Below are 13,941 nucleotides of genomic sequence, written 5' to 3'. Positions count from 1 at the left end.
TGGGATTTCCCAATGATTTTATTGAGGTAACTTTTCCCAATTTTATACATATATGCATTTATATATACTTAAGAAAGCTAAACAATGTTCTAAGGCACTTGGAATTGTGCACAGCAAAGCATACTATAATATCATACAACTACACAGAGCATAATTTTGCTTTTTAAATAACACAAACACCAATACAGAATAAAAAAGATAATACATAGTCTTTCTTTCAGGTTACAATAGTGGAATTACATATACATATGTGTGTATACTTGTAGATATTTATACCCACATACTATAATACAGTACAGGTTTCAGAACAACACACAAAAAAGAGAAACTGTCATGTTAATGAGTATACAGTTCCAGTTATGTACAGTCACAGATATTATACCTGTGTAATATGTAGGATAAGATCACTCACTGGAAATTAGAAATTAGTCAGCCTGATAACAATCACAACTTACCATTCTTATCACTTTCACCAAAGCTTGAAATAACAGAAGAATGCATATAGTTCTTTATTTAAACCTCACTGTTACATGGGGAAAAAAAAATGACTAGGTTGAATTTTTAGTATGTACTCAATCTGGTGAAATTGGTGCAGAATGTTTTGAATGCATTGGCACATCTCTAAGCGACAGAAGAAATATTTTTAAAAATAAAAATAAAAAATTAGTGCCTGTATTTTTAGTGATGAAAGTGGTTTGACCCTAGATTCATTCAGGTTGTTTATGAATGCTAGTTAGCACTGCCATGGTGACTTCTTCACGTGGAAGCTCTCTAAGCCATGTAATACACAGTCAAACTATAACAAAACATCCAGTAAGGGGAAAGCCCCCCAAACTGGCAAGTGGCACAAATGTTATTGGCATTTTAACATAGCACAAAATTGACCTGAGGGTAGAGTGGCGTTCTGCCTCATTTGCTCCCTTCAATTTATTCTTAAAAAACAAAAAAGGTATTTAACAAGAATTCTTAAGCACCGTCTTAAAGTTTACAACATAACCACTTTTATTGACTGAGTTACTCTGCTTCAAAAAAGATTTTAGAAATTTTAATATTGAAAAAAAATTATAGTAGCTAACTTAATTTGATCCATTAGTCACAATTCACCCAATCATTTCAAGACACATTTATCATTCAGTTTTGATGATAAAAAGTTACAAAGAGAATAAGTATGTTTATGTATAGTTAATATAATAATATTTCACCCAGGTAAAACTCATTTTGTGAATGACTGTCATTGAAGTATGGAGGACAATATGCATGCAATCCACAGCTCACCCTTCTTCCCTTCATAATTTAGTATTCACAAATCTAAAAGTTGAACTGCATGACTGTCTCTGCAGGGGAAATGCAAGCATTTGCATGTCGATTACATGCTTCTTTAACAGGATAAATGAGATTGGGAACCCATGGGATGCAGTTTACTAGGTGAAACCTAATGGTGATTTTCACAGACTACCAGTTTTGTTTCTGTGTGGATAGTTAGCAGTCGTGTTTGTGGTTAAGCCATGCAGTGATCCTCAGGACACTGACTAGGGCTACGACCAACAGCGTAGTTGTGAGGTAAAATTGTGAGGCAAAAAAAAAAGTGTGCTTCATGTGAACTCTGTCCTTTACATACCGGGACTAACCAAGTGATGATGCCTGTTGGAACTGCCAAGCCTACCCAATAACCTCCTCCATGAAGAACTGGAAAACTAAACTTGCCATCAGAAGGCTAGATGCGGAAGGCAAGAAAAATGGCAGAGGAAAAAATGATTCAGGACCCAAAGACATGCAAAGCAGTCAAGATGAGGTTTTGAGATAGACACTTTTTCCTGTGTCCTCAAATTGCAGTGGGAGGTGGCACTGCCCTCCCAGGAGGGCATTTGAACATGGGGGAGGGCTTTTTACTTTTAGTATTTACAACAGGTGGGCATACTACTGGCATTTAGTCAGCAAGGGCCTGGGAGAGTAAACATCTTGCAACGCGTGAGACATTTCTGTACAACAAAGAACTGCCCAGCTCAAATGCCAGCAGCAGTCCTACTGAGAAACACGGATGGAGTGCTCTGCTTACATGCACAGCTATGCCAGCTAAACGGCATTGTTTCTTCAGTAAATCCTAGCATGGCTAAAAAATGACCCTTGCCTAGAGGGCTGGCTTCTAGTGCAAATAGCTGCTAGAGGATTCTCTCTCTTTCTCTTTTTTGTTTTTATGCCAGAAATCTTACAGTGTGTACAACAGGGTTTCTTAATATGGGATGACCCTGTCTTCAAAAAAGCATAAGTGAACTATTTTGGGGTTGTTTTCTAGAAAGGCTACTGGTGGTTTGCCATTTCCACAAAGAGTTTAAGCTTAATGGTTACAAAAAGTAAACAGAAAGTGAAAATGAGAATGGTTTGGGAGTATTCCACCCTATTTCTACCACCCTTTGATCACCAACAAATTATAATAGCACCTCATGCTGCTCTTTGAAAATTGGGTGTCCTCTATCTGGAGAGGTGCTTTCTCTCAGAAAGATGGTCCTATGAATTTGATGATTACTTTTGCTGTCGCATTCCCCTCTAGGAAACAGTTCAGCTGGAAAAGTTCATTCTGCTTTGGCAAGCGAAATACTGTGACAGACACTTAGACACGCAACCGTGGACAACTAGCCGGTTCCAGTGGCCAAGGGACAATTTTGTAAATAAGTCGTTATCGTAGTGGTTCCTTAGTGCTTATAACATTCTCTAAGCATGTGAAGAAATTAATTCTTGTCTCAAAATATATATATTTTCGTTAGTAAGGTTAGGCTTCATAATATGATCGTATCTAGGAATGTTTAAGGCTACCATACTGATGAAATGACATAAATGCATATGTCTTATACTAGCTTGATTCCATCTTACCTCCTTTGAAGATTTCTCATTTAGGTGTAGAATGTGCTGCTGGAACCACTTAAAGAAGTACTCTGACATTTCTGAAGAGCTTTCACTGTTTAAATGTGGAGACACTGTTCTGTGATAGACAAGGTTGCTTTCTTCTATTGTTATGCAGTGTAATTTGTGACAGTTGTGTTCTATTCTATTAAGGATAAATACAATGCCTGTTTTGTGTTAAAAAATGGTACACATTAGGATATGCAGTGTTAATGCAGATTTTTCTCTTTTAGGTGTAAGCTATCGTATTTTTTTTTTAAGTGCCAATGCAGCACTGAATTAACTGCAGGTTGTAAAACTTGAGTTATGAGTTTTAAGGACTTATCTCTCATTTTCAGTATTTGATGATTATTAAGGAGTGTATTCAGTTCCTCTATTTCCTTAAAAAGATTTTCACTGATATTTCAGAAGTTTCTCCTAACACAATATATGTACTAATGTAAGAGAAAGATAAGTGATTACAATCAATATGCTAATATAGGACATGAAAATGAAAGCAGAAAGTCGATTTTTCTGGATAAATCAGATAGAATGTGTTTTTTCCCCCCTCAATTTGAAACAGCTGTTCAAATATCCAAACTAGTTCTCTACTATAGATTTTAGGAATTATTATAAAGGTAAACTATATTGAACAAAAAAAAAAATGCAAGTTATTTCACACATGTAGGAAATTATCAGGCAAGGCTGCCTAAAATTAACACTAATCATCAGAGAACTAATTTTGTCAGACCATGAAAATAATGCTAAAGCTCATGGCATCTCCTTATCACCTTAACGTTAAGGTTCTTTTTCTCCATTTTAAAAAAGATGGAAATGACCACTTTGGTTTTTACAAAACCAAACTAGTCTGTCTAGTTCTTTCGTGCCTGAACTTTTCTGGAGATGGACTTGTTTTTCTTCCTTAATCATATCTTAGGGACTCAGAAAAACCTCTTACTTCTATGTCAGCCTAATGTCGCACATTAAATAGGAAAAACCCTGATTTTGTACTGGAACAACCCAATTCACACACACACATTTATTTTTACAGAACCGCAGCTTACTGGCTGGATTGCAGAAATGCTGGCACTAGGCAGATACATAATTCTATGGCGGCTGGTCCACATCCTTGTATCCTTTCAGAGCTGCTTTGCAAGAGACCTCTGGATGGGCTGCTGATGTGGATACGCAGTGTTTCTGCTTTTTAAAATTAGCTATTAAAACAGAGCTTCATTCTGTGAATGTAGCTTAGCTCATAATCCTTCCATTCTTTTTATTTAAAGGATCATTCCAATGAAATAATTCATGGTTCCAATTCTTAAACTAGTAGTGGTTAATTTTTTTTTTTTTTTACTTTTAAATTTTCTTAAAAAAAAAGAGAAAAGTTTAAAACTTTTCCCTAGACACATTAATCAGCAGAAGAGAAAGTATGGGTAGTTCATAAATCTGACATATCATAGAAGGAGAACAATATATTGAGGACCCAGAATCTCATTTTCTTTTTCAGTCTTATTTTTTGTACTAAGTGCATCTCACTATAGGGAATAAAAAATTATATCACATGTACTGCTAGGGGGAAAAAATTGTTCCTTTTATCAATCAAATAGAGACTTTCTATGACACGCATCTTGAGTGATAAAACAGTGATAAATGTCTTATATTTGCCATTTTTATAGGAGCCTTGTGACTAGAAATCAAAACAATGTTCTAAGATTATAAGTATAGAAAATTAAAATAATATTATATGCCTTGGTATTTTTCCTAAGACACTAAAATGACAATAAGGAAATACAAAAGGAAAAAAATGACTTCAGCAAAAAAACCTGGAACACAGTTAATATCTATGGCTGGATTTAAACACTATGAAATGAACAAAATTTCAACCAGATTGAAGACACTAGGACATGCAGAAAAATTTTTTCAAAGCAAAAATAAGTTATTCTATCAAAGAAATGACAATAGTGCAAAATTCTAGGTTTATTGTATTAATGCACGCAGCTGTGTACAGCAAGAGAGGCAACGATGCCAGCTACTTTTCTGAGTTAAAAATGGTCCTGGCTTTTTGTAATAGGCCATGTGGGATGACATTTTTTATTTCTTACAAATCCAATTTTAAGTGGTTCTTTAAAATATAAGTGAATGGCAGGACCCACATTTACCCATTAGATTAAATGCTTGCTTTTGATTGAATAGAAAATTACAGTTTTCCATACAATGAACCAGAATCACTTCAGAAAATCCTAGTCCAAACTCCGAGAATAAAATAGGCTCTTTAGGTCTTGTCGTGTTGTTCTACATCACATGTGTTTTTAATAAAAGGGGCACAAAATAATTGTGAAAGAACAATTAGATGCAAGGTAGTATTTACCCGTGGTCATAGGCACTCGGGAGCAGAAGCCACGCTATGCCCATGACTCTATGGAAAATAGCAAGATGACAACAATGGCTTCTTAATGTAAACAATATTGACTGTAGGCTCATGGGGAAATCTTTCGTAACTTTAATTCACCGATCCTTTTGTACTGAAAGTCAGTTCTGTATTTATGGATGCAATTTGCACTCTTAAAATACCAAATGAGGTTCTCCTTACTTAACAACTTAGCAGAAAATTTTCTGTTCTTTTAAGTCTTTGGGTGAGTATTTTTTTTAATCCATGTGCTTTATTTTTTTTAATAGCAGCAATCCAACTTAATGCAGCATGAAAACTAAGTAGTTCTTTCCGTTCCCATTCAGAGCCAACTGCTGGCAGAACACCTGTATTTTGATTAAGTTTAACTTTGAATTCAGACTTTTTAAAAAGGTGCCATGATTGTAGATAGTATCTTCCTTAAATCAAGTAGGACTGTTTCAACTTTGGAGATAATTAAGCTAGGGAAAGACCAAAAGATTCTTTTCTGAAGCTTGCTACAGATTTATAGGGTCGCATTACATCTTTGTTCCAAGTCCTGTTATCCTTGTGGAAGATTGGTACATTAGGTAAGGAGTATTTAAAAGAATGTAAAGTGTGTATAGCTATGCTGTTTGAAGCATGCAACAAAATTTGGGTAAGCATGCTTATTAAGAGTCAGTAAAAGCCTCTTGCATTTAAGAAAAAGATACATGAAAACATTGAGACTTATTTCTGGCAACTGGATTCACTGGCACAATGACAAGAAAATAATGGTACTACGCTGTACCAATATAATGGTGAAACAAGAATATTCTTCTAGGATCAGGTCTAAGAAATCCACATTGAGTGATTAAACTCCCACATTCCTTAATAAGTTCTCAATTGCCCAAAGTCTCTTCAAAAATACATTTATGTTTCTATCCTTTTTTCATTAACGTAATGAAGTATTTCTCTTGCTTTCTGATTTTCACCACCCACCCCCCACCCCCCACCCCCGCAACCCTTTCCAGTGCTCAGAAATTCCATTCCCCATTCTTTAACCCACACTCTCAAATGTGGCTTTCTGGCAACAGCGATTGTCTTCTGCTCATCTTCTTTGATTAAAACTCCTGATGAAGAATAACTGGCATAAACATGGTGTCCCTTACCATCAGTCCACATGCTGGACAGCAGGGTCGCTGAACAGCCGGGATGCTGAACCATCCCCTTTGCTTGCTGGCCCACCTGGGCTGTACAAGTGGGGAGTACTTTCCACATGCTTCCTTCACCACAAGTTAAACAGAAACACACACATTCAAATCCCAGTGCAATATCAGGTTTTCAGGAAGCGAGGCTTCCCCTCAAGATGATCAGTCTGTTTCCCAAGAGTCTCATGCTTCATTATGGACGATGAAACCTGAAATACAAAACAGAAACTCTGTGATGTGGTAGAGAAACACAACTCTATTCAGTGACGTGAATATGGTACAGTCATTTTTATGATCAAAGGCAGCTCTAGCATCCCCAACTGAATTACTGTTCTCTTAATAAATTACTGTTTTAACAGAAAATCGTTATAAATGTCATGTGGGAAAACAGAGACAGCTCTGCAAAAGATGCTGGTTTTATCATCTGAGATACAGAACAATCAATACACAAAACATCACTATCTTGAGGGTCATGTTCTAACCTATATTGAACAAAGTGAGATGTTTCATAAAGGATTTTGTTACACCTGATTTGTCATTACAAAAAGGAAAACACCATCATGTAGTCACTATTAGCTTTGGCTTCTCTTCACTTCCTGCTGGGGACTCCAAATGTACTTTCTATACCTGAATTTTCAAACACCTCCCAGGCATTTCCTTACAAATGTTCCACAGGCAACATGCTAAGCATGTATACAGATATACAAATTATCTTTCCTTGTGAACCTGCCTTTATGCTTTCTATTTTGTTAAATGTTATACCTTTAAAAATACATTCAGTCTAGAAGCCTAAGATTGCAACTTTCTCCCTTTCACCCTCCACATCTCATTAGTCACCAAGTCCTGCCCCAACTACCTGTCTCTGGATTCAGTCAAGCCTTCACCACCTTTTGCTGAAACTACTAACAATATTAACAGCATGCTAGCTAGCTGGCTGGATTCATGCCCCTCTGTGGGAGTTCCTGAACGGTCCTTGTGATTTTGTAGCCCTCTGCTTTTGAACATGTTCCTTTCTAATACTGCAATCACCCCCTTCATTTTCCATATGTTTTCATACCTAAGATCAAGGTCAAAAGCCATCTTCTCCAGAAGCCCTTGTCTGATTCGCTTCTTCAGCCTACTTCTGTAATTCCACAATTAAGCAATTCTACTTGGTATTCCATTTATCTTGCCTATTCTCATGTTCATTTGTTCAAGTAAAATTTAATGTTCATCTGCCTAGACTCCAAATTAATTTCCCTGTCTCAGGCTCATAGATTGGGAGATCAAACCTATGTTCCACACTGTCACTGGCATTATTACCATAAGTACTGATCCAATCATCCTAGATCTTTGTTAATATCATTGCACTGTTCCCCACTATTGATAAAATTTAAATTTCTTAAAGTGATGGCTGAGGCTTTTCAGGATGTGGCCCAACCCATGTTTCTAACTTCACAATCAATCCCCAAATACCCTAAATTCCAATCATTTGCCCTCCTAAAGGCTCTCCACTTTTTCCTTTATCCTTATCTTTCCTCCTATCTCTATCTCCTACAATCTTCCTCTGTGAGTTCCCCAAACTTCTTTTTCCTTTACCTCTCAGAAAATTAATAATTGCTTCTATTCTGTGTACCCACAATATTTGGTTTATACCAGTCACTGATCATTGTGTGTGTGTGTGTGTGTGTGTGTGTGTGTGTGTGTGTGTGTATGGGTGTATCTCCTTTTAGATCACGAGATGCTGAGAAAAGACTTGGGCTCACTTTCATATACTCATAGAATACAATATCTAGCATATGGTATTACTTAATAAATGTTGCTATGTTGAATCAAGCATTAAAAATGAAAAATTAAAGACGTAAGAACAGATGAAACAAGATTGGCTATAAGTTGATAATTGGAGCTATATGAAGGACGTATGGAGCCTGTGACATGACATTACTTTGGCATGTTCGACAGAAGTCAAAATAAAATAGGTTATACCAAGTTTTCCAAAATGAGCAAACACGCTGTGATTCAAGTAGGGATGAGTCTACTGTGAGTTCATTTCTTGACTCTGTTCTGTCCACAACCTTGGGCAGGTGTGTGAACCCCATGTTCTGCAGTGTTACACAGGGACGACATGACTGTTTCTGTCACCTGAGCTTTATTCCTGCCCTCTGATCATGCAAACTCCTTGCCACCTCAGGCCTCTTGCAGCAGCTCTCCCCACTACATTAGCTGATACCCTTAGGGGAAGTGTTTTTCTCTCCCCAAACAGTGCTGACAACTTCCTCTTGTCATTTAAATCACAGAGTAAGTTTAATTTCCTCAAGAGACCCCGTTCTTAGCCATCCTATCCATATCCACCCTCGCTCTTGGCACAGCGTCCTGTTACATTTTTTTTTCATAGCACTTAGCACTGTCTGAAATGATCATGTCTAGGGACTTCCTGGGTGGTCCCATGGCTAAGACTCCATGCTACCAATGCAGGAGGCCTAGGTTTGACCCCTGGTCAGGGAACTAGATCCCATGTGCTGCAACTAAGACCCAACATAGCCAGGTAGATAAATATTTAAAATAAAAAAAGAGCACCCACCCTTTTAAAAAGAAAAGAAATGATTATTGTCTATTTGTTCATTTACTTGCTAACGGTCTGTCTCCCTCCCTAGAACACAAGCATGTGTGAGTGAGGACTTTGACATGTTCTAAACTCCTAGGGTCCAGAAAAGTATGACTCACTCTCTGTGCTCCATAAATACTTGCTAACACATGAACGACTGAGTACATATATACAGGTGCACTTGGTTATTTGAGTACTTGTTCTATAAGTAATTCTATGTAACTGAAGAATTTAATCATGAGATCCACTTATCATTAATTACAACTGCTGCTGCTGCTGCTGCTAAGTCACTTCAGTCATATCTGACTCTGTGCGACACCATAGACGGCAGCCTACCAGGCTCTCCCATCCCTGGGGTTCTCCAGGCAAGGACACTGGAGTGAGTTGACGTTTCCTTCTCCAATGCATGAAAGTGAAAAGTGAAAGTGAAGTCGCTCAGTTGTGTCCAACTCTTAGCTACTTCATGGACTGCAGCCTACCAGGCTCCTCCGTCCATGGGATTTTCCAGGCAAGAGTACTGGAGTGGGGTGCCATTGCCTTCTCTGAATTACAACTGAGTATATACTAATCCATGATAACCCATTTGATATGATATTCCATCATGCTTTCTAGGAAGAGTCAACTATAATCTGAAGAAAAGCTATGGAAATTGTTATAAAATGTTATAAATTGTTACAATGTTGAATAAATTTAACAATTGTTAAATTGTAAAATAAATTTTACAATTGTTAAAATGTTATAAAATGTTATAACTTGTTATAAAATTGTATAAAAATGTTTCAAGAGTAATTGAAAACCTCTTTAAATCAAACATATAAAATGTGAAAGAAAGGCAGATAATAATAATACCTACTAAATGTGGTAGCACTAGTGGTAAAGAATCTGCCTGCCAATGCAGGAGACATGAGATGAGGGTTCTAGCCCTGTGTCGGGAAGATCCTCTGGAGGAGAAAATGGCAACCCACTCTAGTATTCTTGCCAGGAAAATTTCCAATGGACAGAGGAGACTGACAGCCTACAGTCCACGGGGTTGCAAAGAGTCACACATGACTGAGCACACACATTAAATTCTACTATGTGTAATCTTCAAAATAATCCTATGAGGTAAGTACTCCTATATCCTTTTTGTACAGATGTAGAAACTGAGGCACAGGGATGCTCAGTCATGTACTCAAGGCAGAGAGCTTGAAGGCCAGGCTCTAGACTCTGTATTCCTAGCCTATGTGAGGCTATGAGATTAAAACATGTCTATCTATGTGTGCGTGCATGCTACGTCTCCTCAGTTGTCTTCCATGCTTTCATTCAAAGGATACTTTTGTTGTCCTCTGGGTAGAATAGAATGGAAAACGTAATCAGTTGGATTTCTACACCCACTAGTTTTGATCAATTCTGACCAGAGAAAAATCTTAGTCCATATTTCCAGGCTACACTTTGATTGCTACAGTTGTCTCAAACACATTTGCCTTTTGCCACAAAGAGAACTAGATGAAAATGGGCTCAGCACACACTTTCTCAATTACCAGAAAAAGCCAGGCCAGTGATGTCCTGGGGTGGGGGGCGGCAGGGAGAGTGAAACGAGAAGCAGGAAAGAGGAGCACCACCCACACCACAAGGAGGGAGGGAGGAGGAGCCCTGGGAGCCCTGACAACACAAACATACTGCACCTGCAGGATCTTCACACCTTGACCGAGCAAAGATCCCTCTTTGTTGGATTCATTTTTCCCTCTTGGGAATTAAATATAAACTCATCTAATTTAGCAATTTTTTAAGGCCTCTCCAAATTTGCAGGACCAATCATTCCACAGTGTCCTAATCTTCACTTGGTCTTGGGTTCCAGGAACAAGTATGGTGAAAGCTGACATAAGAGGCTTTCTCTTCAATCAGTAATGTCTCTGGGAGGAAGACAGTAAATTAAGAATAGGGTTGGGTGAGACCTCCCAATGCAAGGGTCCTGGGTTCGATCCCTAGTCAGGGAACTAGATCCTGCATGCTGCCACCAAGATCCGGTGTAGCCAAATAATAAATAAATAAATATTTAAAAATAAAATAAAAAAAATAAATAAAAGAAAAAAAAAAAAAGGAAATTGGGTTGGGCAATAATGGGAGTAGCCAGTGGACCAGATAAGATTTAGAACCTTTTAAAACCAAGCATTTTCCTGGAAAGTGTCCTGCTTTTAATTTCCAAAAATTAGCAGGACATTACAAATTTTTTTTGTTGTTTTTCTGCAGACACTATTTGCCAATGGATCCCATTACAGAATGAGTTCACAGACTGGATTTTGTTGGAAAATCAGGCCATCAGCATAGCGTCTAGACTGGGGAGGAGAAGATGACGGCTAACCAATACTCTGAATGCAGTAATATGCTAACAAAGCTGGGGGGTCAGAACTGTAACCTCTCCTTATAAGCACTGCTCAGATCTGGTCAAAATACCCATATATTTTCTTACATTATCCAATCAGAAAGGAACATTTATATCCTGTTTAAATTAGGCATCTTATCTTCAAAATCAACTCCAACATTTTGTGGTTAGAGGTGCTGAAAAGGCAAAATTATTCTTAAGTTTGGTACCGCTCAGTGGTTGGCATTCATTTTGAGGTACACGAAGTTCAGCTTTACTTCCGGGGAAGTCTGCCTACCTGACAGAATGACAGCTTGGCTTTAGGCTTCAAGTTGATGAAGTGATAAATAGAATTACTATGCCCTCACGATACTTACGCTTTTCATCTACCCCTTTTTCAGAACTTTCCTGAAACTCAAACTTGGAAGCTATCTATATTTTCTTCTTGTTAAAAACGTCAATAATTTTTTTTTTATATTCATACTTTTGAGAGAGAGTGAATAGAAGCAAAAAACTAACTTTAAGTCGCAGAATTTAGGTAAAAATAACTCTTTCCCATAATGGTTCTTCCACAAATACATAAAAATTTCTTCACCTTCCTATAAATTCAGTTCAGATAATATAAAATATGAAATGACTCTCTAAGTGTAAAACATTACTTTCCTGTACTCTCCTAGTTGATGTTGATATATTCAGAAATCCTGAGTAATTAATTTCCTCTTTATTTAAAAGGGTTTAATGGTCAAGGCACATACAGTTATGTTAAACAAATAAGGAGATTCTCCTAGACCACTGCTCCTTGTTCAACTGAAGTCAGATCACATGCTGGATGGGAATTCGTGAGTCCGAATACTAAGCCATGCTTACAACTCTGGTGGTCTAAGCGACATTTTGCAATTCTTTTCAGTTTCTGTCCAGGTAGCAAGGAAATGGAGCCCTCGAGAGAGTATCTCTACAGAAGCAGCCTTCTCATTCTCTGTGGTGGTAGTGGTTTAGCTGCTAAATCGCGTCCGACTCTTGTGACCCATGGACTGTAGCCTGCCAGGATCCTCTGTCCATAGGATTCTCCAAGCAAGAATACTAGAGTGATTTGCCATTTCCTTCTCATTCTCTATGGAGGGCCCCTAATTCATGTTTTTTTTTTTTTTTTTTTTTTTTAAATTTTTGGCCACAATGCACGGCATGTGAGATCTTAGTTCCCTGACCAGGGATCGAACCCTTGCTGCCTGACTGGAAGCACAGAGTCTTAACCACGGGACCATGATGGAAGTCACTGAATTAATGTTTCTTGAGGTCACAAGTATAGTTCTTGCCATGTCGCATTTTGATAAGCCTGTGTAGAAGCTCAAAGGGTAGTTTAATTTATCTGTAAATCTACATAGGCTATAATAGCTCAAGATGGCACAGAATGAGATAATTACTATATTAAAAATATATTTATTTATCTGGCTGCGCCAGATCTTGTTTGCAGCATGCAGTATTATTTTAGTTGTGGCATGTGGGATCTAGTTCCTTTACCAGGGACTGAACCCGATTTCCCTGCATTAGGAGTACAGAGTCTTAACCACTGGACCACCAGGGAAGTCCCTAGATAATTACTTTAAACACACACACATGCACAAACACACTTCTCAACATAACTACATTAGGAAAACTTGAAAAGTAGAGAAAAACCCCCTATAGGTCCAGTCTATGACACACCATTAAGAGTTGTTTTTTTTCCTTAAGACTTGGCATTACTTTTATCTGTCTATTCATTTATTATTTTTATTGAAGTAGAGTTGATTTATAATATTGAGTGAGTTTCAGATGTACAACAAATTGATTCAATCATATAAAGACTTTTTTCAGACTATTTTCCATTACAGGTTATTAAAAGATACTGAATACAATTCCTTATGTTATATAGTAAATTCTTGTTATCTAGGTTATGTATAGTAGTTTATATACGTTAATTCCACACTCCTATTTGGCCCTTCTACCCTCTTTTCGCCTTTGGTAAACATGTTTGTTTTCTATGTCTGAGTTTGTTTTTGGTTTGTATATAGGTTCATTTGTATTTTTTAGATTTTGCATATAAGTGATATCAGATAATATTTGTCCTTCTCTGTCTGACTTACTTTACTTAATGATATTCTCTAGGGCCATCCATGTTGCTACAAATGGCAATATTTCATTCTTTTTATGGCTGTTTTAATGTTATTTCCCACTCTTTTTCCTATGCATCTGCATTTTAAAACAAACCACTGCTATATACGTATACTTTAGTCAGTATCTGGATTTTTCCACTTAACATTATGCCAGTAATCTCTTGAGGCCCATTTTGATTCTAAGAGTTATCAATTTAATGATTCTTTGCTTAATATATTAAGCAAATAATACAGAAACTAATAAAATTATATAAGGGGCTTCCCGGATGGCTCAGTGGTAAAATAAACCTCCTGCAATGCAGGAGATGTGGGTTTGATCCCTGGGTCAGAAAGATCCCCTGGAGGAGGAAATGGCAACCCACTCCAGTATTCTCACTGGCAAAATCTCATGAACAGAGGAGCCTGGCAAGCTA

At 37.4% G+C, this 13,941-nt stretch overlaps 1 protein-coding gene across 9 annotated transcripts in view; it reads right to left on the bottom strand.

The window, feature by feature from the left end:
- PHACTR2 (phosphatase and actin regulator 2) overlaps positions 1–13,941 on the bottom strand; it is a 301,267-nt gene continuing 287,326 nt past the window's right edge. For all 9 annotated transcript variants that reach the window (XM_061428177.1, XM_061428183.1, XM_061428186.1 and 6 more), the window contains one exon: positions 1–6,662. In XM_061428177.1, coding sequence (XP_061284161.1) covers positions 6,647–6,662 — 16 coding nt within the window. In that variant the 3' untranslated portion in view covers positions 1–6,646. The remainder of the gene's footprint in view (positions 6,663–13,941) is intronic.

Source organism: Bos javanicus, chromosome 9 (assembly GCF_032452875.1).
Source record: "Bos javanicus breed banteng chromosome 9, ARS-OSU_banteng_1.0, whole genome shotgun sequence".
NCBI lineage: Eukaryota > Metazoa > Chordata > Mammalia > Artiodactyla > Bovidae > Bos > Bos javanicus.
This window is presented reverse-complemented; position numbering and strand designations above follow the sequence as displayed.